The 20894-nt window shown below is 36.7% G+C and overlaps 2 protein-coding genes across 5 annotated transcripts; one reads left to right on the forward strand and one right to left on the reverse strand.

Annotated features, from left to right (window-relative positions):
- The first annotated feature begins 1735 nt into the window (after positions 1-1735).
- Positions 1736-9511, forward strand: sftpba (surfactant protein Ba). Of its 2 annotated transcripts, XM_051121134.1 has the most exons (12): positions 1736-1864; positions 2197-2261; positions 2704-2778; positions 3386-3508; positions 5160-5273; positions 5356-5436; positions 6283-6463; positions 6604-6746; positions 6833-6913; positions 8321-8431; positions 8556-8617; positions 8923-9511. In XM_051121134.1, exons 1-11 carry the CDS (start codon positions 1813-1815, stop codon positions 8589-8591), a joined length of 1062 nt encoding a protein of 353 aa, XP_050977091.1. In that variant the 5' UTR covers positions 1736-1812; the 3' UTR covers positions 8592-8617; positions 8923-9511. The 2 variants fall into 2 exon arrangements, with proteins under 2 accessions (XP_050977091.1, XP_050977090.1); XM_051121133.1 differs by lacking the exon at positions 8923-9511 and having other exon boundaries at positions 8556-8628.
- Positions 9512-12193: 2682 nt separating this feature from the next.
- Positions 12194-20084, reverse strand: LOC127172069 (eosinophil peroxidase). Of its 3 annotated transcripts, none has more exons than XM_051121129.1 (15): positions 19862-20084; positions 19408-19467; positions 19015-19105; positions 17011-17186; positions 16786-16918; positions 16573-16702; positions 16075-16281; positions 15623-15980; positions 15304-15464; positions 14947-15205; positions 14680-14850; positions 14297-14534; positions 13844-14040; positions 13302-13355; positions 12194-13069 (listed from the first exon to the last, which is right to left on the reverse strand). In XM_051121129.1, the coding sequence occupies exons 2-15, from the start codon at positions 19463-19465 to the stop codon at positions 12630-12632; spliced, it is 2673 nt and encodes an 890-aa protein (XP_050977086.1). In that variant the 5' UTR covers positions 19466-19467; positions 19862-20084; the 3' UTR covers positions 12194-12629. The 3 variants fall into 3 exon arrangements, with proteins under 3 accessions (XP_050977086.1, XP_050977085.1, XP_050977087.1); XM_051121128.1 differs by having other exon boundaries at positions 19015-19108; XM_051121130.1 differs by lacking the exon at positions 13302-13355 and having other exon boundaries at positions 19015-19108.
- Between the last annotated feature and the right edge of the window lie 810 nt (positions 20085-20894).

Here is a 20894-nt window from a genome sequence, read left to right on the forward strand (position 1 = left end):
GGTGTTTAGTTTCTGAACGAATCTGCGTTTTTAACGAACCGTGTGAATCAATGATTCAGAGAGCCATTCAGATTCAGAGAGTATCATTTCATGAAGAAAATACAAATAAATAAAAAAATAATGATAAAAAATAAGAAGAAAAAGAAATAAAAACATTAAAGGGATAGTTCACCAAAAAAAAAAAAAAAAAAAAAAAAAAAAAATTCTGTCATCATTTACTCAACCATGTCGTTCAAACCTTTCTTTTGTGGAACTTGAAAGAAAGTATTTTGAAGACTGTTGGTAACAAAGCTGTTTTGGTTACCATGACTTATATCGTATGAACAAAAAATACTGAGATGTTTATCAAATTATCGTCTTTTCCATAGTTTTACGTTCCACAGTTTTACGTTTTAAATGTTTATGTGTAATAAATTCTAATTTAAATAAAATAAAATGAATTTAATTAAATTTTGTTTGACTTTGTCTCATTCACCAATGTATGGAAGCCTGTTTTCACCACTGAATAAAAAATTTAAAAAAGGTTATTGCGACCTATCTTACAATTCTGACTTTTTTCTCAGAATTCCGTGATACACACTCACAATTCTGACTTTTTTTTTCACAATTCTGAGAAATCAAGTCGCAGTTGCATGATATAAACTCGCATTTGTGAGTTATAAAGTCAGAATTCCAAGATATAAAGTCGCAATTCAGAGAAATGAGTTCAGAATTGTGAGATATAAACTCTATAATTCTCTGTCTTTTTTTTTCTCCTCATAACTGGACTTTATAACTCCCAATCGCGAGTTCGTATCTCAGAATTCTGAGAAAAAAAGTCAGAATTGTGAGTGTGTACAGCCAATGTTCTGCAAAGTGTTGCTCCAACCATCTCTAACACTCTTGCCTGGAAGTTTCTAAAGTCTGAAGACCTTGATTTGCTGGTTCAATGGTGTTCAGTTAGCTAAATTCTGCAGGACATTGGCTTTCCAGGAACAGGTTTGGACAGCCTTGCTGTAAATGGATGTGAGTTCATGTGAGGATCCACTAGGGGGCATTTTACAGTGACCTTCCTGAAGGTTTCACTTCAAGTTTGCATTTTTCTTTAGAAACACTGAAGCATATAGTGAGCCTACTATTCCCCCTGCTGGTCAACTGAGTTCCCTTCAGGAGTCAGAGGCATTGAGAGTTTGTAAGCTTAAAGTAGAAAGATGCACTGTTGACATGTAGAATTAGCATTCAAAGGGTAGAGTCAGTAAGATCTATCTATCATGTTGCTGTCTATGCAGGGCCAGAAAGCTGTTGGATTTCATCAAAAAAATCTTAATTTGAATTCTGAAGATGAAGGTCTTACAGGTTTGGAAACAACATGAGGGTGAGTAATTAATGACGGAATTTTTGGGTGAATTGTCCCTTTAAGCTGTTTTTTGGGTAGCTGCTCAGGCCAAAAGAGCAAACCCAGGTCTCTAGGATTCCATCAGAGTTTTGTTTCACCCGTTTTATCATCCGCCAAGTGTTTGAATGAATCTCTAACCTGACTATAAGCCATTTAACTAGAGATGCATGCCTTTGCAAGAATTACATATCTCGAAACATGACAAATATTGGCTTTCCTTAACTTTATTTGTCGAATAGTGTGATTGAGAAACAGTATTTGGTCAGAAGGCCTACAGCTGTCTCATTTGCACAGTGAAGGCTCTATGTTAATATGCCTGGGTTGTGCTTTTGGGGCGTCATATTTAAAGGGTAGTTCCTCTTTGAGCTCCTGTCGCTATATACAGGGCCAAATTTGAGAATTTTATATCGGTTCTGCAACCTTCGACGACTGAAGACATGACTGCCTTTAAACTGGGGTTACTCTTTTTCACTGCCTTTCTAGGCTCAGGTAAATGAATTCTTCTGTGTGAATATATATTCATACATATACATATATAGTGTTTTTTATGTAGAATGATTGTTTGTTAATGAATTATAAATATGGATGTTGTGTGACAAAAAAATATAATCAGATATAATTGCTAATGTTACATTTTCTCTACAAATATCTCCCTCAAAACGAGTGTAAATTTGTTTACATTAATACAAATTCTTCAGTTATATTGTCATGCAGTAATTTATTTTCCAAACACATGCAATTCTGTATATAGCATGCACTTTTGTTTAATCTTTTATGCAAGTTCAGTAAGTTCTTTGAAAACGTGATTTTATTTTTGACAGTCCAAACAAGATCTGTTGATACAACAGGCATGACAAATGTCCTGATGGGTGTGGATGACAATGTGGTAGGTTCTAGGAACATTCAAAGCTTGGCATTTTGTTTTTGTTTCACTCTTATATACTTTTTTAATGTTTTAACAGTTCTTGCAAGTCTGCATTTCAAACCAGCTGGATTGGGCTTATTTTTCTTGTTTTGTTTCTCCTGGCTGAGCAAAACGACAACGCTAAATGCCATTATAACACTTATTGCAAATCTAGAAATATTCTTATTTCTAAGACAGATGCAGTTGATTGATTTAAGAAAAAAGAAGTTGTCATTTTCATATCCTCAAAACCCTTCACACGGCACCTGAAATACACCAACCACAAACTTTTAGGAGCGCCACGAGTCTCACTTCTCTTTATTTCTGCACCTTTAAGATTAGACATTTGATATGATAAAACTTGCAAATAAAGCTGTGCAAACTATAGACCTCTGAATATTCTATAATATGTTGTATACTGTAGATGGGTGACATGTGTCAGGACTGCACTCAAATATTTGAGCTCCTGAAGCATATCTTTTCCAATGAAGACTTCCAGGTAAGATCACACACACATTCAGACAGATGTTAGAGTGAATAATAACAGATGATCCCATGGTGTCTGAGATACAGTATTTTACCCTCATATAGGAGAAGCAGGTTGAGGTGAGAGTGTTTTTAACACATGAACTGAAAATCAACATTAATTAGTGAATTTATAATCACCACCAAAGCTTTTGAGGAAGACGGAGTCTTAACATGATTCCAACTTCTTCAATCTCAGATTTGCATGATGAAAAGTAGAAGTGTGTTCTTTTAGATCTTTTCGTGGTGTCACTTTTTGAACTTCTCACTCATAAACCTGATGAATTTGGTGTTCCTGAGCACTTTACCAACCACAGACATGATCCTTCACAGACTCTGTATGATATCTATACTAACACATCTACCTTACCTATAAGATTTATAAATATGATGCTTTAACTTCTTAAAGAAATATTCTGTTTTTCAGCTGTATGGACAGCGCTTGTGGAATAATGTTGATTACCACAAATAACTGACTTTCATCAACACACAGAAAAAAAAATCAATAAATAAAAAAACTGAAGCCTCCGTAAATCAGTTTTGCTATGTAAATGCAATCATTCATCTATTTGTTTTTTTAGGTCAAATTATTGGCCTCTCTCGAGAAAGTGTGTGATAAGTTGCCTGCCCAAATCACTCAAATCTGCCACACTGAAGTGGAAAAGGTGGTTCCTCTGGCCATCACCTTCATTACCAGCCTGATGGTACGTTATAATTAGATTAAAGGGGTCATGACATGGATTTTTTTTTTATTATATTAATATGTTCCTTGAGGTTTACTTATAATGTTAATAAAATAAATACATGAAGAGTTCAAATGCAAAACTCCCTAAAAGCCATCTCAGTCAAAAATGAGATAATGATACTGAGTGAATGCTCTCGACACATATTTACTTCAAACTCGCTAAAATAATTCAAACTCGCTTAGCCCAATCAGAAGCACTGGTACTTACATAGAAACCTATACATCAGAGCCTGATAAAAATGCATTTTTTAAAGAAAGACGTCAGATGGATTTAGAGGCTTTTGCATCTGAACTCTTCAAATATGATTATTTTCAACCCTCATTCTGAACCTCTGTCTGAAACAACCTAAGGGGCATGTCCTTTAAGGCTTCTCAGTAATCGGCCACTATTATGATTCCGATCGCACACAGACAAAATGGCTGAGGATATGGTAATACGCGCCTGTCTGTTAATAGTAGTGGGCGGGGCTACCGGAATATGGGGCGTTGATACTAAGAGTTTATTTGTATATCTTTTTGTGAAGTTCATTGATATTTTTCTATACCTGTAAATAAAGGAAAGTAATTACATTATGCATTTTTTCATGGATTACTTGACGAATATAACAAAAACAGTAAGGTACAATGTTTATCTTATTCATATTTATACATTTATTGGATTTAACTAGGAAAACGTGAAGATAAAAGATTGTAAGATCATCTAACAGGCTACTGCAGTTATATTCTATTCATTGGCACTCACTAGGTGTGTTTACATGGAGCATTGTAATCGGTTTAAAAGTCAAATCAACTGAAACTGAATCAGTTTGAGAGGGGTGGGATGAACCTTTCCATAAACCGAACAAAATAAAAATTCTACGGAAACGCATTAAACAGATTACTTTGCGTCTACATCAAGCAGGACAGGTGAGGGTCATTCGTGGGCCGTGCCCCTCTGTCCATCCTCTCCCCTCCTTGCTAAACTTGATAGATGTCGAAAGCGAAAGTGAAACCGATAAAACAGCGTGCATTAGAAAGCGACTGTACACTTTCGCGATTGTCAGCAACAGCATGTGATCACAGATTGCACACTTTGATTCATTGTTCAGCAACTCTTGGTAAGAGATCATGTATTTGTTCCATTTAAGTACAGTGAAAATACCAGTCCTCTCACGCTTGCTCATGTTGCTTCTTTTCTCTGTTTATTGCCATACGCAAAACAGAGACTTCTAGGCTCTGCCCCCTTCTAGAGTTGGGCGGGAAGTTGCCGCTCATTTTCATGTAAGGGAACACACCCCTGAAACAGTACTTTTTAGACCTTTTCAACACATTATAATAAACAATCTGTATTGTATTTGGATCTGAAACTTCACGGGCACATTCAGGAGAGCTATAAGATTATCTTGTAAAAAGAGGCATAATAGGTGCCCTTTTAGCTATGAAACTCGCAGTATGTTTTAATGGTACAAAGACCTCTTATGTTTCAAAAGATCAAGGAAAATTTGATTTCTCATGTCATGACCTCTTTAAACCATACGCTTGATCTATAGGACATTGTATTGTTTTGATTCGTATTTGACTGAAAATCACTGATGTTTGTTTTACTGCTAATCCCTTCACTTTCACTTCAGCACCCAGCTGACATCTGTGCATTTCTTGGATTGTGTGGAGGACGTGACACTACCAAGATTAGAGATATGTTCTTTAATCACATGTCAAAAAGTGTACCAGTGCCAACTCTGAAGGTAACATGTAGAGGAAGTGATTCAGATGAGGTTGTTTGCATGTTCTGCACAGCTGACTATGTTTCTCTGCTCTCTAACACAGATGGAGGCGTCCATTCAGTGCTCTGTTTGCACATATGTTGTGAGCACACTTGAGTATCTGTTTCCTAGACAGAGGACTCAGGTGAAAAATCACATTACACATTCAGTCACATTCTTACTTAAAAGTGTGTAGTATTCTATACTGCTTGCTATCCTACGTGAAAAAAGAAGTGTGCTTAATTGTATTGAATGTGCACTTGTAGCTTACTTCAAATCTTATTTTTATAAGATTTATTTTTCTCCATTATATGGAGAAAAATGCTGAAATGTTTTCCTCAAAAAAACATAATTTCTTAACGACTGAAGAAAGGAAGACATAAACATCTTGGATGACAAGGGGGTGAGTACATTATTTGTGAATCTTTGTTTTGGAAGTGGACTTCTCCTTTAAGTATCTTAAGTATTTAAAAAAAACAAACTTACAGGTAATATACTATTAATGAAATAAAAGTCTACTTAAAGGAGTAGTTCACTTCCAGAACAAACTTTTACTCACCCCATTGTCGTCCAAGATGTTCATGTAAAGAAATTGTTTTTTTTTGAGGAAAACATTTCAGGATTTTTCTCCATATATGGTGCCTGCGAGTTTGAACTTCCAAAATGCAGTTTAAATGCAGCTTCAAAGGGCTCTAAACGATCCCAGATGAGGTTTAAGAATCTGTTTAAATATCTTAATCTGTTTTGGTCTGATCAAATAATGAGTCAAACCAGACACCTTAATTAGTTGGTACATTTTTTTTTTTCTACAATGGAAATAAAAGGCCAAATCAAGCAAATTGCATTGTGGGATACTGTACATCACACACAGTGCCTCTTATACATCTGAATATCTGAATGCATACTGTACTGTAGGAGGAGTATAGTATGCCATTCTAGTTCTGAACTTGAAAAAAAACCCAGTGTTTTGTCATTTTTTTGTACCCTGCAGAGCATCATAACAGTCCTGCTGGAGAGTCTGTGCAGCGAGTTTCCTCTGATTCAGTCACAGTGCAATAAAATGGTTGAAAAATACGTCCAACTGTTGGTTGACATGCTACTGAACAACACCTCTCCTAACTTCATATGCACTCTGCTTCATTTTTGTGAAAAATGGGAGCGTCCCATCAACGGTTAGACTTCAGACTTTGGCTTCTAGTATTTTTATGCCTTTGAATGAACACTTTTGTATCAAAGCAATAATTAAAATACAAATTATTTTGTTTTAGTTTTATACCTGTCAACAATGTTTCTTCATCTCTTTATCAAACAGCGGCCACAGCGCTTTCTGATTGTGATTCTTGTCTAACTTTGGCGGTTCTGACTCGTGTGCATCTGGGCTCAAATGCTACCGAGCGCCAGGCTGCTTCATTCCTGGACACCGTTTGCCAGCTGCACCCCAGTGCCATGCCAAAGGTTGGATATCAGTCTGCTCCTTTAAATGAGTGGCTTTTGGGTGCACTTCATCTGTAAGTTTACTATAATTTTAACATCTCATCTAGTGTGAGACCTTCGTGCAGCGTCATGGAGATCAGCTCCATGAGATCCTGAGCAAACAGCAGGGGGCGCTGGACATCTGTAAGGTAGAAACTGCTTTTACACTTTCTTAAGAAATGTTAATGCTTGGTCACATTTACCACTTGTTACTGATTTGCGGGTGAATTCCACAACAGATACATAAAGAAATATCTATTGTCCAATTTCAATTGAGTAGCGATTTATGAAGCACAGCTCAGACGTCACTCTCAAACCAAGCAGGTTCCCGATCACATAGATTCCTATTAAAATGACTGGATTTCCCCTGCAAAAATTCACTGTACAAAGATAAATGTGAGTACACAATGCCAAATGACAAATTAGCAGAGAATCTTATTTCTCAGATTTAAATTAGATCTAGATTTGTATTAAAAAATGACTTAAAGAAAAATGACTTATTTGATTCACTTGTAAAACTAGTCTCAGCATTTCATGCAGCCAGCCAGTAATGGTGCTGTGGGATTGAAAGGGTTTTGTTAGGTGGTTGAGGTATGATGTCCAGAGAAAAAATTGTGCACCAAACTCAACACTTACAGTTACAGGTTTTAAAATACAGGTACTAATTTTTTGTTGTTTTCCGATGGTAAATTCCAACAATGTGTGCAAGGCAGTAACAGTTTAATCAATATATTTTATTTGTGATCATATGTTCAGCTGGGACATTCTACAAAATCGGTGCCTTTTTCACTTGGAAAAAGTGAAAAATAAAATAAGCTTAATCAATATTTTTTAAATATCCATGAAATGAAGACACCTTAAAATGACAAAAAATTGTATTGTGCCATCTCAAGCTATGTAATTTATTATTTTATGACTATTTTGCTACCTCATGGTATTTTTGTCGACCCTGTTACCGACACAACCAATACTAGATACTATAGTTTAATTAGAACTCATATGCCACTGAATGATATAGGCGTTAGCGCAAGGTCACAGAGGGTGACCTTTAAAATGTTTGAATCTTTAAAAACAGGGTCAAACCTAATCAATGTCATCCCTGACATCACAGAGGAATGAGAGGAACGTGCTTATGTTTTAAGTGTTGAAAGTCTGGTTGAGAGATGATGTAACTTCCTAGAAATTATGTCACTTGAATGTACATTTCTTTACAAAGGTTTTTTGATGAGGGTAACAGGGCTGATATGAAATCAGGGGACACCCATGTATTGTAATAATGTAAATGATATTAAAAATAATGCATTTTTCGAGCCACCAAGCAAGATTCTGAGCATAATAGGATCCCTTTAAGGAAGCACTGCCTCCCTTGCCTACTCAGAGGAAACACCCCTGATTGACAAGTATAATTAAAACACCTTTTCTAGAAAACTATTATGAGTATTGAATGCACCTTAAAATACAATAATACATAACACAATAAAATGTCTTTCTGGTCAAATGAGCTTAGTAGTGTAAAATGTTTAAATGCAATATTTTCTGTTTTCTTGACTCTTCAGAGGGCAAATTTGTGTGTTTCTGGTGGGAAGGAGTCTGTCATTGCTGCTGACCCCTGTAGTCTCGGACCAATCTACACCTGCAGAGACCTCCAGACTGCTGTTGAATGTGGGGTAAGTGCACTTAAAAGCCTTATGTATGAATGTGCATTCACATTCTAGTTTTCTAATCAGCTTTATGTTATGTTCTGGATGTTGTAAGTGAAATTTTATGTATGTATTTATGTAACTCCTACAGGCAGTTTCCTTCTGTCAGAAGAACATGTGGGAATAACCTGTTTCAGCTGTCAGTACTACATGGTAAATGTCAATCAACTGCTAATAAATTGATAATTGACTGAAAAATATTCTGAACCATTGGAAAACAATGTTTCTTCCTTGAGTCATTACACCCAGTTTATTCAAGTTTTCAAACCTTATCCACACAGAGCGCAGCCTCTTTCATAATCACAAGTCATATATGTTCAGTGTGCCTTATCATATCAAATATAATTGAACTTATGGGAGTCAACATTAACATTTAACTACAAAAACCTAGGTTGTATTGGCTTATTGATTGTTTTTTTGAGAATTGAAACTATGTCTGTGTTTTCTTCCAATAACAGAGTCAAAGGTTTCTTGCATTTGCGTGAGTTTCAACAGCTTTGTGGCTTATTTGAAAGGCTGCTGGACCTGCTGGACCAATGCCACAGCATTTTTCCTCCTCTCCTGGATTTTCATAGTTATATATGCTTTTCAAGTTGAAAACGTGGGTCACAAAGTCATAGTCTTGGATAATATCTTCGGCAAACAAGATAAAATATAAAAAACGTCATATAAAAACATGTTTTCTGCGGCAGCTGTTATTTTAACAAAAAGAAATACTGTTGCTTAAGCAACATTTTTGATCTCATGATACTTTATCAATCTTTTCATTGGCTTGCACAAGACTTCAAAGAGGTCGATTCAAAGGTCATTTACAATATTATCTAATGTATGAAGAATTAGTTTGGGGGTGCATAAACATTTGATCAGTGATAATGTACATTTTTAAACGAAAACTTTTGTCGTTATTAAAGGATGTTCACTTCCTTGTATTGTGGAAATATTTTCTGTGGTAACCATAGTTTCAGATAAAATATCATAGTTACTACAGTTATTGGTCCTATAAGCTTAATATTAGACACCACTGTCATAAAAACATAAAATTAACTATAGTATACCATAGTATTTTATCTGAAACTATTACTGTGGTAAATTATTGGGCAACACTTTACAATAACCGTCCTTAGTTAATGCATTAACTAAATATATAAATAAATAAAAAAAATGTGCCTTCATCTAAACGACATGAGACTTAGTGACTTTTCCTGCACTTGCTGTACTACATCAGTACAATAAAAGTGCTAAAACTTGTTACCATAATCATTTTATAATCCAGAAGCTAAATGTGAAAATAACTGTGGTGAATGGGCTAATGAGTGGTCCTCTGTGGCCATCTGCTGGTTATAGTGGTTTATTTCAATTCCCTTTAATTTTAAAGATGTTTAAAACTCCACCAGGTGGCAGAAATCGTTTACTGAAGCATGGCACATTTTCATGAGAGGTTCTGCATGAATGGTCGAATGTAAACAAAGTGTAGACACAATGTAAATAAGAGATTCAGTGGGCAGTGTAAAGAGCTTCACTGAGTTCACAATTGTGAAAGTTTTTTTTTAATTCACTTACCACACTCACACATCCTATTTTATGATATTGTTTTAACATCAGTTTTGCATTAACCCTTTAAAAGCAGTTACCGAAAGCTTAAGCAACAAGCTTGTCGCCAAGAGAAATCAAGCAAGCACGTCACCCAGGTGACTTATTTAGCATGAGTTCAGTGCAGATGAGGTATCCGATTCAAAACCACAAACGGCTCGGTGATTTAAACTAGTTTAAATCCAGATGAAACAGAGCTGACATTCTCAACAACATACACCCCTGATAGCACACATACATCATGGAGACATCTATTTGATATCTGCTTTTACATCTGGAAGACGTATTTTTTAGAGTGTTTGCTCATCTGCATATACGCCTATAGGACGTTTCCTATCAGATGTCAAATAGACGTCTACTAGATGTCTTTAAGATGTTTATAATTTAGAATGTATGGAAAACTGACATCTTACAGACGTCTGTCAGATGTTTGTACACAGCAGATGCTTTCCAGATCAAGTGCTCTTTAACAGACATCTTACAGATGTACATAATATTTTGTGTGCTTATAACGAATCTGGGGCTGAACAGAAAAAACATTGTGCCACAGCGATGCAATTTCAGTCCACAAATCACCAACAATTACCATGGATTTACTGTGTGAACAAAATCTGTTATTTATGAAAATAGATCAAGCTTGTTGCTGCTGCCTTTACCACCAATGTAATAATAAATTAAATTAAATTAAATTAAAGCTGCAAGCAGCACTGAAAGGGCCCTCGAACCCGGGGTCACCACCACCCAGTGGCTTTAGGAAAAGAGTGAACGGTGATCAATATGCATTTAAAGTGATAAATATAGGAGAATAAGTCAAAGTCATTTATATGTACTAATCTTCATACTCCCAGCTGGTGGTGCTATGACTATAACTTGATATTGGCATAGATGTCTTCAAAACAGGGTTTTGATTAAACATAAAGTTTGGTACAGATTGAACACGGTCTGAGTTAGTGTAAAACATGACATATCCAGTTGCCAACAGGTGGCGCTATGATTATAACGGAATATTGGCTTTTAGATGTCTTCTGGCCAGGACTCTTACCAAATATGTGAAGTCTAGTGCAGATTGGACATTGCATGTTAAAGTACATTATGAAACACTGAATTTTGTCAGGCCGTTATGGACATGCCCTTTAACGAAAACTGAAGCAATTTAACATTGTAAAGGCCTTTAGAATAGACTGACCAAATATAATGTTGATGTCGTTTGTTAGAGCATAAAACATGTCACTTCCTGTTGCCAGCAGGTGACACTATGACTATAACTGAATATGGGCATGGGCATGTGTTCAGGACAGGACTTTTATCAAATGTGAATTTTGGTGCAGATCGGATATTGTATGCCTGAATTGTAACAACATCCTGTTTCTTGGTGAAACACTGACGTTTGTCAGGCTGCCACAGACACACCCTTCAATGAAAACTCAAGATCTTTGCAAATTAATGTCACAAAGGGCTTTAGATTGGACTGACCAAATTTGATGTTGATCTGTTTAAACCTCTAGGAGGAATTAGTTTAAATACAATACCTGAAGATGGCAAAAACGGCAGAAAATTTGCAGAGAAAATTCAAAATAACAGACTTCTTGTTGGGTTTTGAACTTTGTACAAGGGGACTTTTTTGTAGGCATTGGTGTATTACAAGTGTCTACCAAATTTCATACATGCATGTGAAATATAGCTTGAGTAGCACTTCATTGAAATTTTATAGGTGGTGCTATCAAGCCATTTTGTCACAACCACTTCTGAAAGCCATATCACCACTGTTGGTGTGTGTGCAATTTTCATTTTTGAGTTTTTGAGCATGTTTAGACCCTCAAAAATGTGATTTATTTTGGAGAAGAAGAAGAAACTGAGCAATTCCAATGGAGTTCTCACATCATTGGTGCTCTGGTCCCAATTATTAAACACAATTGTTTGAAATAACTGCTTAACCATATCTCATTACTGAAGCTGCTGCCATTTTGAATGTTCCTGCATGACACCGCAATGGTCCAGATACTTCACGTCTGCTTTCAAGTGCACCTTGGAACTTTTACAACAACCTGCCCTCATACCTCAACTGGCTTAGTTACCTTGCAAATGTTTTTACACTCACTATTTAAAGTAGAACAAGGCAGATAATCAACTGAAAGTATATAAGTATATAAAGTCAAATTTATTTTGTTTATGTATTTCATTTTTACAGTAAATAATGCTCACAATATGGACTACAGAATATTTTGGTAGCAGTCTGACAACAAAACCAAAAACAACAAATAATAACATACAGAACATATGGAACTGTAAGTCTGAATATGCAATTACATCAGTGTTGCTAAATGATGAGTAATTTAGCTAATATAGTCATAGTCATCTACAAGGACACACAAAAAAAAATCAAAACGGACAACTACTTAAGATCACAGTAAGAAATAAATATTTTTTTAAAAAAAGAAAAGTATCAGATTTACAAATAACATTGTATAGGCTTTCTTTTGCCTATCAGTGGGATTTGTGCATTTGCATGCAACTGAAAATAAAAACAGTAGGTTTATAAAAGGAAAAAAGTAATGCAGAGTAAGCAGTAGTATCCTTAAACAGGGAAAAGAATATGGCCAGAGAAATAACTGGATTTTCTAATACCATTTGCACCCTTAGAAACCTCTATCCACACAGAGTCTCCTCTCTCCAGGTTCAGAACTACGCTACCTTCAGCTACTGATTGTGAACTTGATGTGTTGATTGTTTCGGCAGTTAGCTGTACAGTATCGTTTTTCTTTAAGATCACAGTGCCCAAGGTCCTAGTTCCTATGCAAGAGAACTGGAATTCATATACACCGGGTATCTGGCAGAAGAACCGCCCTGATGTTTGGTTATAATGGTTCTGTCCATTGTAAAGGACCTGACTGAACACAACAACCTTAGCAGCGACAGGAAGGACGGTGCCAACAGAAGCAAAGAACCCAGAGTGTTGCCCTGTGGTATTAATGGGAGGTCCTGGAGGTCCAGGTGGGCCAGCTACACCTTGTGGGCCTGGAAAAAATTACATATTTGAGAACATTTTAAACAATCGTAAAGTGATATTGATATTGACATTCTTAATATGTTACTTCTTAATAACAACAACAAAAAAACGCTGTAAAGTTGTCATTTTGGCACTATTGGTTAGTACTTTTATGTGGCTTATATAAAAAAAGAACTGAGTGAGTTTGCCTTTGTGTTGATGGTAAATCTAAAGGGCATGTTTGAAGTATGACTGGTTTACCAGTTTTCCCTGGAGGTCCTCTGACTCCAGAAGGACCTTGGAAGAGGTCTGTATCTGATGGGTAATAAATAGATGTTTTATGTTTGTACTATAAACCAAATTGTTTGCAATCACAGTTTTAAATGTGAAAGAGGCACAAAACCCAAGCAAACCCCCTTGAAGCAAGCAAAAGGAAGAAAGCAGGACTAAAGATTTGGTGCAATTCAGGTGCAGCCAATCCAGTGCATAGCAAAGAAGCAGCTACTCAAGTTATGTCTAGTTTAGTGGTTGTGCAGGAAATTGTCATGCTCTACTTGCTCTATTTGCTTTGCTATTTGCTACAGTGTTTGAAATGCCACTATTACCTCAAACACCAACACAGATGAACCAAACCATGTAGACCACATCTGACAAAATGTGCATGTACTACCAAATTTAGGTACTCTACAAGCATATATAATGGTAGTAAGAAGCTTGGGCAGAAATTTGTAGTCAGAGAAAGACGATTTATGACTGTATGTTGCACATATGCATTGAAGAGCTCTTATGCTCTGGTGCCTTACCAGTTTCAATCCAAGGGCTGAGGTCAAAGGCTGGGATATCATCACAGTCAATAAAATTATCAGGACTGGTGAAGCGGAAGGGGTCATAGGGAACTCTGAGGATTCCAGTGTTGTCACAGATGATGCGGGCTAACGACACAGAGGCCAGTGATGCTTTTTGTTTGGTGGTGAACACTCCATGGTTCTCCCACCATAACCTGAAAAACACCATGACACTTGGAATTAACACCCCTCAAACACATACTAGTCTCACTAAATCAGGGGTGTCCTGTCCTACACCTTGGCCACTGTCCTGCAGAGTTTAGTTCCAACCTGCCCTAGAAAACATCTTCCTGGAAGTTTCCTGAAGTCCTTCAGGTGTGTTTAATTAAGGTTGGAATTGAAGTCTGCAGGATAGTGTCCAACCAGGTGAAGGACTGGACACCCCTGGACTAAATACACAGAGATCTTTACCTGTCCCCCTGGCGGATGCGCTGGAATTGTGTAGAGATGAGGCAGGCAAAAAGAGGACCAACACGAGCACCAGGAGCAAAAGGCTCAGCAACGCCTCCCAACCAAATGTCAATGTTCTCAGGGGTGCCATAAAGCTCAATCAGCCTGTGAGCCAACTCAGTGTTGTTCATCACCACAGCCAACTCTTGCTCATTCTGAGGGGTGGACAGTCCACAGAACTGACGCCATGCATTATAGCCTTATGAAAAACAACAGAATACTATCTAGTAAGTATTCTCTCAAACAAACATGAAGTGATAACAAGAAATGCTTCATGTCATTGGGTTTAAAAGGTTTCTGGACTTGGTGTGGGAATGGGCTGCATATGAGTCCAGAATATTTACCTGGTATACCGTGGTCACGGCCTCTTTGCATGTTGAGGGCAGCCAAGTCCAAAGCAATGTGGGATGTAAAGGCAAACAGCCTTTCTCGAAGAGCATTCACCATCATGTGGTCCTGTGTGTTCAGTTTTGCTGGCCGACCAATCAGTCCACGGAGCAGAGGTTCAATGCCGCCTAAGCAAAAAGCAATGCAAAAGTAAAATAAGATTGAAAAAGGACAGTTTTTGCAGATTTAGGACTCTTATGTTGCAACAAACCTCACAAACTCACCCTCAAAGATTATTCTCCAAGGAGAGAAGAAGGCCTCGTAAAGGGGCACACTTGGAAACTGAGGATGGTTCTGGTAATTTTCATCAAGACGAAATATGATGGGTTGGATGGCCAGGTGGGCAAACCGGAAAGCTGCAGTGGCAAAGACGTTCGCAATGGTAGGGTCCACATTTTCATCGTAACCTGGATAGTGCCCGAGGTGTCTATTGTAAGCATCAGGGCCCACAATATGTGGCAAGTATTCCTTAATCACCAAGATCTAAAAGAGACAGGAGAGGTTGATCATGCATATATATCTTGTACTCTGCATGGAGCTACTTGTGCTTGTGCTGATGCACATTTCATTGAGTGTTTTACCTGGTTGTAGGCACCAACAATTTTTCTTGCCTCTTGATAGAGGGTTTCACTACTCCAGGAAGGGTTGAGCACACGGAGGGCACGAGCCAATCTATTGTGCTCCCTCAAGAAAAGTGTGTGTAATGAGGTAAGGGCAATGTTCTCAACAACACGAACATCTCCTACACACATTAAGAGTTCATTAGCATGTGCCACTTGGAGCTGTGCAAATAATAGCCTTGTGCCATACATTATATATATTTTTTGTGATGACTAGGAATATGCCTGATTATTTTAATATGAAGGCATAAGGCTTTATAAGAATGAAAGAGTTACTGACCTGCTATGAAGCAAGGCACCTCTGTTAGGGTGCTGTCATTGAGGGTTTTCCTACGTGTGGCACACAGGTTGCTTTCTACATTAGTAAAGGGCAGGTGCTCTCGTCCATTGTCAAGGAACTTATCATTGACACGAAGAAGACCACCATCATTGGTCAGGTCTCGGAGTTCCTTTGCTAGTCCATCCTCCGCCCCATAAACCTGTCCAGCATCTAGGAAAGCTGTTAGAGCATTGATCTGATTCTGAGCATTGGGGACCCAACCAAACATATCGCCAGTGTTCCCGGAACCACAGGCTGGTGATGATCGGATAAAAGGGAGACAGGAGTCAGCACTCAAGCGTTGATCATCTGGAGGGACCTGTGTTTATACATTAAATGTAGCATGAAAAACTGTAATTATACAAAAACAAGAAGTGGGACAATCATTGACAAAGGGACAATCCTTGACTGACCGGAATTGGGAAGCAGGGTTCAGAGCTCTCACAGCTTTCATCACAGTTAAGGCCATAGATGAAGGATCTAATGCTTGGTGAGGTAGGCGTTAAAGTCAGATCATGGTCAACCCATTGCCCAAAGATGGTGAGCATGAAGGTAAATTCGCGGTCACTCTCTACGTCAGCATCTGCTGTGCTTAGAATACGATTTGAAACCAATCTGACCTGGAATCAATGAGGAAGACAGAATTCAGACACTGACACTGATTATCAATAAGACTTCATTAAACCAGGGGTCTCCAAACTTGGTCCTGGAGGGCCAGTGTCCTGCAGAGTTTTGCTCCAACCCTAATTAAACACACCTGAACCAGCTAATCAAGGTCTTACTATGCATGCTAGAAACTTCCAGGCAGGTGTGTTGAAGCAAGTTGGAGCTACACTTTACAGGACACTGGCCATCCAGGGCCGAGTTTGGAGACACCTGCATCAAACTATTCATAATCATCTTCATCCTACCAGGGGCAGCGATGTACCATTGTACAATCTGTTGGGATCCCACCCTTTGGGCTGGGAGATGTCATCTTCATACTGAGCAGGCAGCCAGCGGGCAAAAGCAGTGTTGGAAGCACCAAGGAGTGGGTTCCTCCTGAGAATTATAAATTTAGTTTAGCTAGGTAAAGACTTAGTCTTTGAAAAAAGACTGCCCTGGATAAGAAGGGATAGGCTGACCGGTTGTTGCAGACACTGGTGATAGTTCGATATTTGTTCATGAGGGGTGTGGTCCTACAAGATGGGGGTCGGGTTTGAGCCGTACAGCCTGTCAGATGTTTAATGGTGTTCAGCTCATCTTCAGTCAGCAGGTCTAGGAGAACACACATATTGACAGTCCTGACCATGGAACAGTGATAGATCTGATCTGAGTTTTGCAAGTTTTGCAACTTGTGGTCTTCATACCTGTAGCATTGATGGACCTCTTGTGTACATGATGGGCTTTCTCACTGATTAGCCTGAGTGTCTGTATCATGTAGTCTGCTGCTCTCACGGCCTCTCGTGTCTTTCGAGCTGGCTGTTTCAGTAGACGTAGCTTGTCGGAGGGCTTGATGACATCTCTGCGCACCCTTGCTAAACTCCTGGAAGTGGGGAGATTTATAAAATAAAGAGATCAATGACCAGGTTGACTGCTCAGAAATACTCTTATATCAACACTCAGGACCATAAAATAATGGCTCCATAAAGTATGATCTAACGCAGAGGTTTTCATCCCTGCTCCTGGGGACTCACTGTCCTGTGTGGGGACAGTTTTTTCCAACCTGCTTCAGCACACCTGCTTTTGCGTTAGACTAACCAGGACTTGTCACAGCACTTACATATTGTTGCTCTTGTTGTCCTTTTGTTAGTTTGATTGCTAATTGTTCTCATTTGTAAGACACCTTGAAAAAAGCATCTGGTAAATACTTAAATGTAATGTAAATGTAATTTGTCTTTCGCATGGTAAAGGCATTCCAATAACATCAACACCATGACACAGTGTTGTGGTTACCTGTGGAACCCTAGATGTTTTTACAATACTTTGGATATTAGCGTCCATTGCAGAGTTGATAGATATGGCCTGTTCAATTAATTGATGCATTGACAATTCATTTGATCAGCAATAAAACAGTGATTCTTTCCAAATTCCCTATAAATACAGTAATTACGGATGTCCAAACTCCCAAGCTAATCTCAAGGACCATTAAGCAGGGCCGATTAAGCATTTGTTAATTGACTGGCATTGGCTATCCTAACAAGAACAAGAACATTTACATAGAAATATACATAAAGAGAATTTATACAATACTATTATAAAACATTTGTATCAACCGAAATAACAAAAAGTAAAGAAAAGGAAGAAAAAAAATCCAGGGAGCAACTTAAATTCGTTCTGCCTTTTTATTTTTTGTATCTTTCAGAGTCTTAATACATTTCATTAGTTCGATTTTTAAACAGTGTGATGTTTACTGTTTGTCGTTTTTGTTTGTGTACACTACCAGTCAAAAGTTTTTGAACAGTAAGATTTCAATGTTTTTTAAAGAAGTCTCTTCAATTCACCAAGCCTGCATTTATCTGATACAAAGTACAGCAACATTTTTGAAATATTTTAACTATTTAAAATAACTGTTTTCTATTTGAATATATTTTAAAATGTAATGTATTCTTGTGATTTTAAAGATGATTTTTTAGCATCATTACTCCAGTCACATGATCCTTCAGAAATTATTTTAATATTCTGATTTGCTGCTCAAAAATTTAATTATTAGTAGTAGTAGTAGTAGTAGAATTGTTCCAGGTTTTGATGAACAAAAAGTTCACAAGAACAGCATTTATCTGAAAAATTTATAAATGTCTTTATCATCACTTTTAATCAAGTTTAAAGCATCCTTGCTAAATAAAAGTATTAATTTCTATAATTTCTAGTATTAATGCTGATCTTTGGATCTTTCTATTTATCAAACGATATATATTTCCAACATAATAATAGTAATAATAAAAAATGTTTCTTGAGCAGCAAATCAGCATATTAGAAGGATTTCTGGAGGATCATGTGACACTAAAGACTGGATGAATGATGTTAAAAATGTCACTTTGATCACAGAAATAGAAAACTGTTATTTTAAATAGTAAAAAAAATTCAAAATTTTACTGTTCTTGCTGTACTTTGGATCAAATAAATGCAGGCTTGGTGAGCAGAAGAGACTTCTTAAAAAAAAAACATTAAAAATCCTACAGTTCTTGAAAAAACAAAAAACTTCTGACTGGTGGTGTAAATGGTATTTTCTGTACATAATTAACATCTTTGATCAATCATTTTTTTTTCTGAACTTTTAACTTTATGTGTTTAGGCAAAAAAACCTGATTAGGACATCCTTGACAAGTATGTATTCCCTTTGAGCTACATTTTTCTTATAAAACATTACTCACTCATCACGAGAATACTTGTAAGCAGCATCCACGATTTTCTTTGCTTCCTCAACTGATTCTAGAATGAAACATCTCCCAGGACTCTCTTCTTCTGCTAAAAAAGAAAAGGATATTACAACATGATACAATAATAATTCATTTTAGAGAATCCTGTAATGAATGGGTAGATGTGTAGATGAATGATAAATGAACTTTCCTCAGTCCAATACATTTAATAATAGCTGTTTAGCAATTTTTAGCTATTTAAACAACATACAGAAATGTGATAATGTATGTTTTTTAACAACACAAATCTAATCATGCAACACAGATGTCACACAAGATGTACAGCTTAATTCTACATCGTTAATCAGTTGTCTAAGTCTTGATTGCATGATTAATTTGTAAACTTACCACCCAGTGAAAGGATGCAACAACATCCCACCACAAAAAGCAAAGTGTGAAGATTCATCTCTGAAACACATATTGAGACATTTAGAGAGTGACCACATAAAAGACATTATGTTTATGATATTTGCATATGAGCATTGTTTATGATAACTGTCTCATTCCTTTTTCTGATTTTAAGTATTAAAAAAATGAAAAATAAAATCAATGAACCTATAAAATGGCTGCAGTATAAAATAGCATTTAAATTCATTTTCAAACAAAATTTATTTGTGTTTTAATACGGAACCTATTTTGTATCTTAATGGAAGAGAACAAAAAAATTCACAATAAAAATAAAAAGTTAGAAGTATATGTTAAATCGAGCAATTAATTATGCTGAATTACTTCTTTGCATTTGAAATCAGCATCACAGAGTTTAACGATAACTATAAATAATTATGAAGTGCTGTGTTCTTACCTGAATAACAGGCCTCTGTCTCTCTGGTTCTGAACTCAAGGCTCAGAGTGTGTTGAACTGAGTGGATGGAAAAAGCTGTCCTTTTAAACTGTCTCTCATACTCAATCTTTTAAGCATCACTAATGGAGTCTCAGGCGGAGCAAGAGGTTTGTTTCCTTCTTCCTCTTTCCTAATTAAGATGTTTCTAATTTACAGTATGATCAAAACATTGCTGAAACACCTGTTCTACTACATGCCTTCTGCTGTCTGCTTAATAGGTTATCCTTTTTATTAGCAAGTAAGTTTTAGTATAATGCCAAAACTGCCCGCCTTCAGGTCACGGTACATTTGTCTTTTTCTGTGAAACCCTTGCTGATTGTTATCAAGTAAACACAAGAATAATTTCTATATTGTTAGGTTTGCTTGATTATCCGTACATCTTTTTGTAGAAAAATCATGTTAAAATAAGTGCCAAATATGATACTTGAGGTCAGTCATCATTGGGATGCACTGCATCATATTTTTTCAACATTCAAAACTACAGAGCTTTGTTCATAAATTACGCATTCAAATATGAGAGATACAGAATTGTTTTATAAAAGTAGCCTATACTGTTTGGAAGATTTCACTGTCTTGATATATAAAATATCAACAACAGCACCAAATTGCTTCTTTTCATTTCATGTTTCCAGAGTTATAATCCAAAATGGAAATTGCATAATTACTGCAACACTTAATTATAGCAATTTCTTTATTATGTGCCTGTGTGCTTTTAGAAAGTTGGGACCATCCTGCTGTGTTTGGGGTCTCTGTGATTTAAGGTCTCTGATACCCATGCTTTTTTAGGGCAGTAAAAAAGAAAAAAGAAAATTTAAGTCAAAAAAACAAATTGTTAGCTATCACATTTATAACACTGTCCGCAAAGCTAATTTTCAGCATTTAAAAACAAAACTTTGAGAAAATAATTTTTAAAATCACATGCAAAATTATAATGTTGAGCATACAGTAGAATGTCAAAACCATTATTACTGTCATGTTTGCTTATTTTTCTAAT

The sequence above is a fragment of the Labeo rohita genome, chromosome 10 (assembly GCF_022985175.1).
Source record: "Labeo rohita strain BAU-BD-2019 chromosome 10, IGBB_LRoh.1.0, whole genome shotgun sequence".
NCBI lineage: Eukaryota > Metazoa > Chordata > Actinopteri > Cypriniformes > Cyprinidae > Labeo > Labeo rohita.

Excerpts from the sequence above, each read along its gene's own strand:
- LOC127172069 (XM_051121128.1), bottom strand. The coding sequence starts at position 19,465 with ATGAATCTTCACACTTTGCTTTTTGTGGTGGGATGTTGTTGCATCCTT. Across the intron at positions 15,465-15,622 it reads GGTGCCTTGCTTCATAGCAG|GAGATGTTCGTGTTGTTGAG; the intron begins GTCAGTAACTCT and ends TAATGTGTGTAG. Across the intron at positions 14,041-14,296 it reads CGCATCCGCCAGGGGGACAG|GTTATGGTGGGAGAACCATG; the intron begins GTAAAGATCTCT and ends GGTGTTTTTCAG.
- sftpba (XM_051121134.1), top strand. The coding sequence starts at position 1,813 with ATGACTGCCTTTAAACTGGGGTTACTCTTTTTCACTGCCTTTCTAGGC. Across the intron at positions 5,437-6,282 it reads TTCCTAGACAGAGGACTCAG|AGCATCATAACAGTCCTGCT; the intron begins GTGAAAAATCAC and ends TGTACCCTGCAG. Across the intron at positions 6,464-6,603 it reads ATGGGAGCGTCCCATCAACG|CGGCCACAGCGCTTTCTGAT; the intron begins GTTAGACTTCAG and ends TTTATCAAACAG.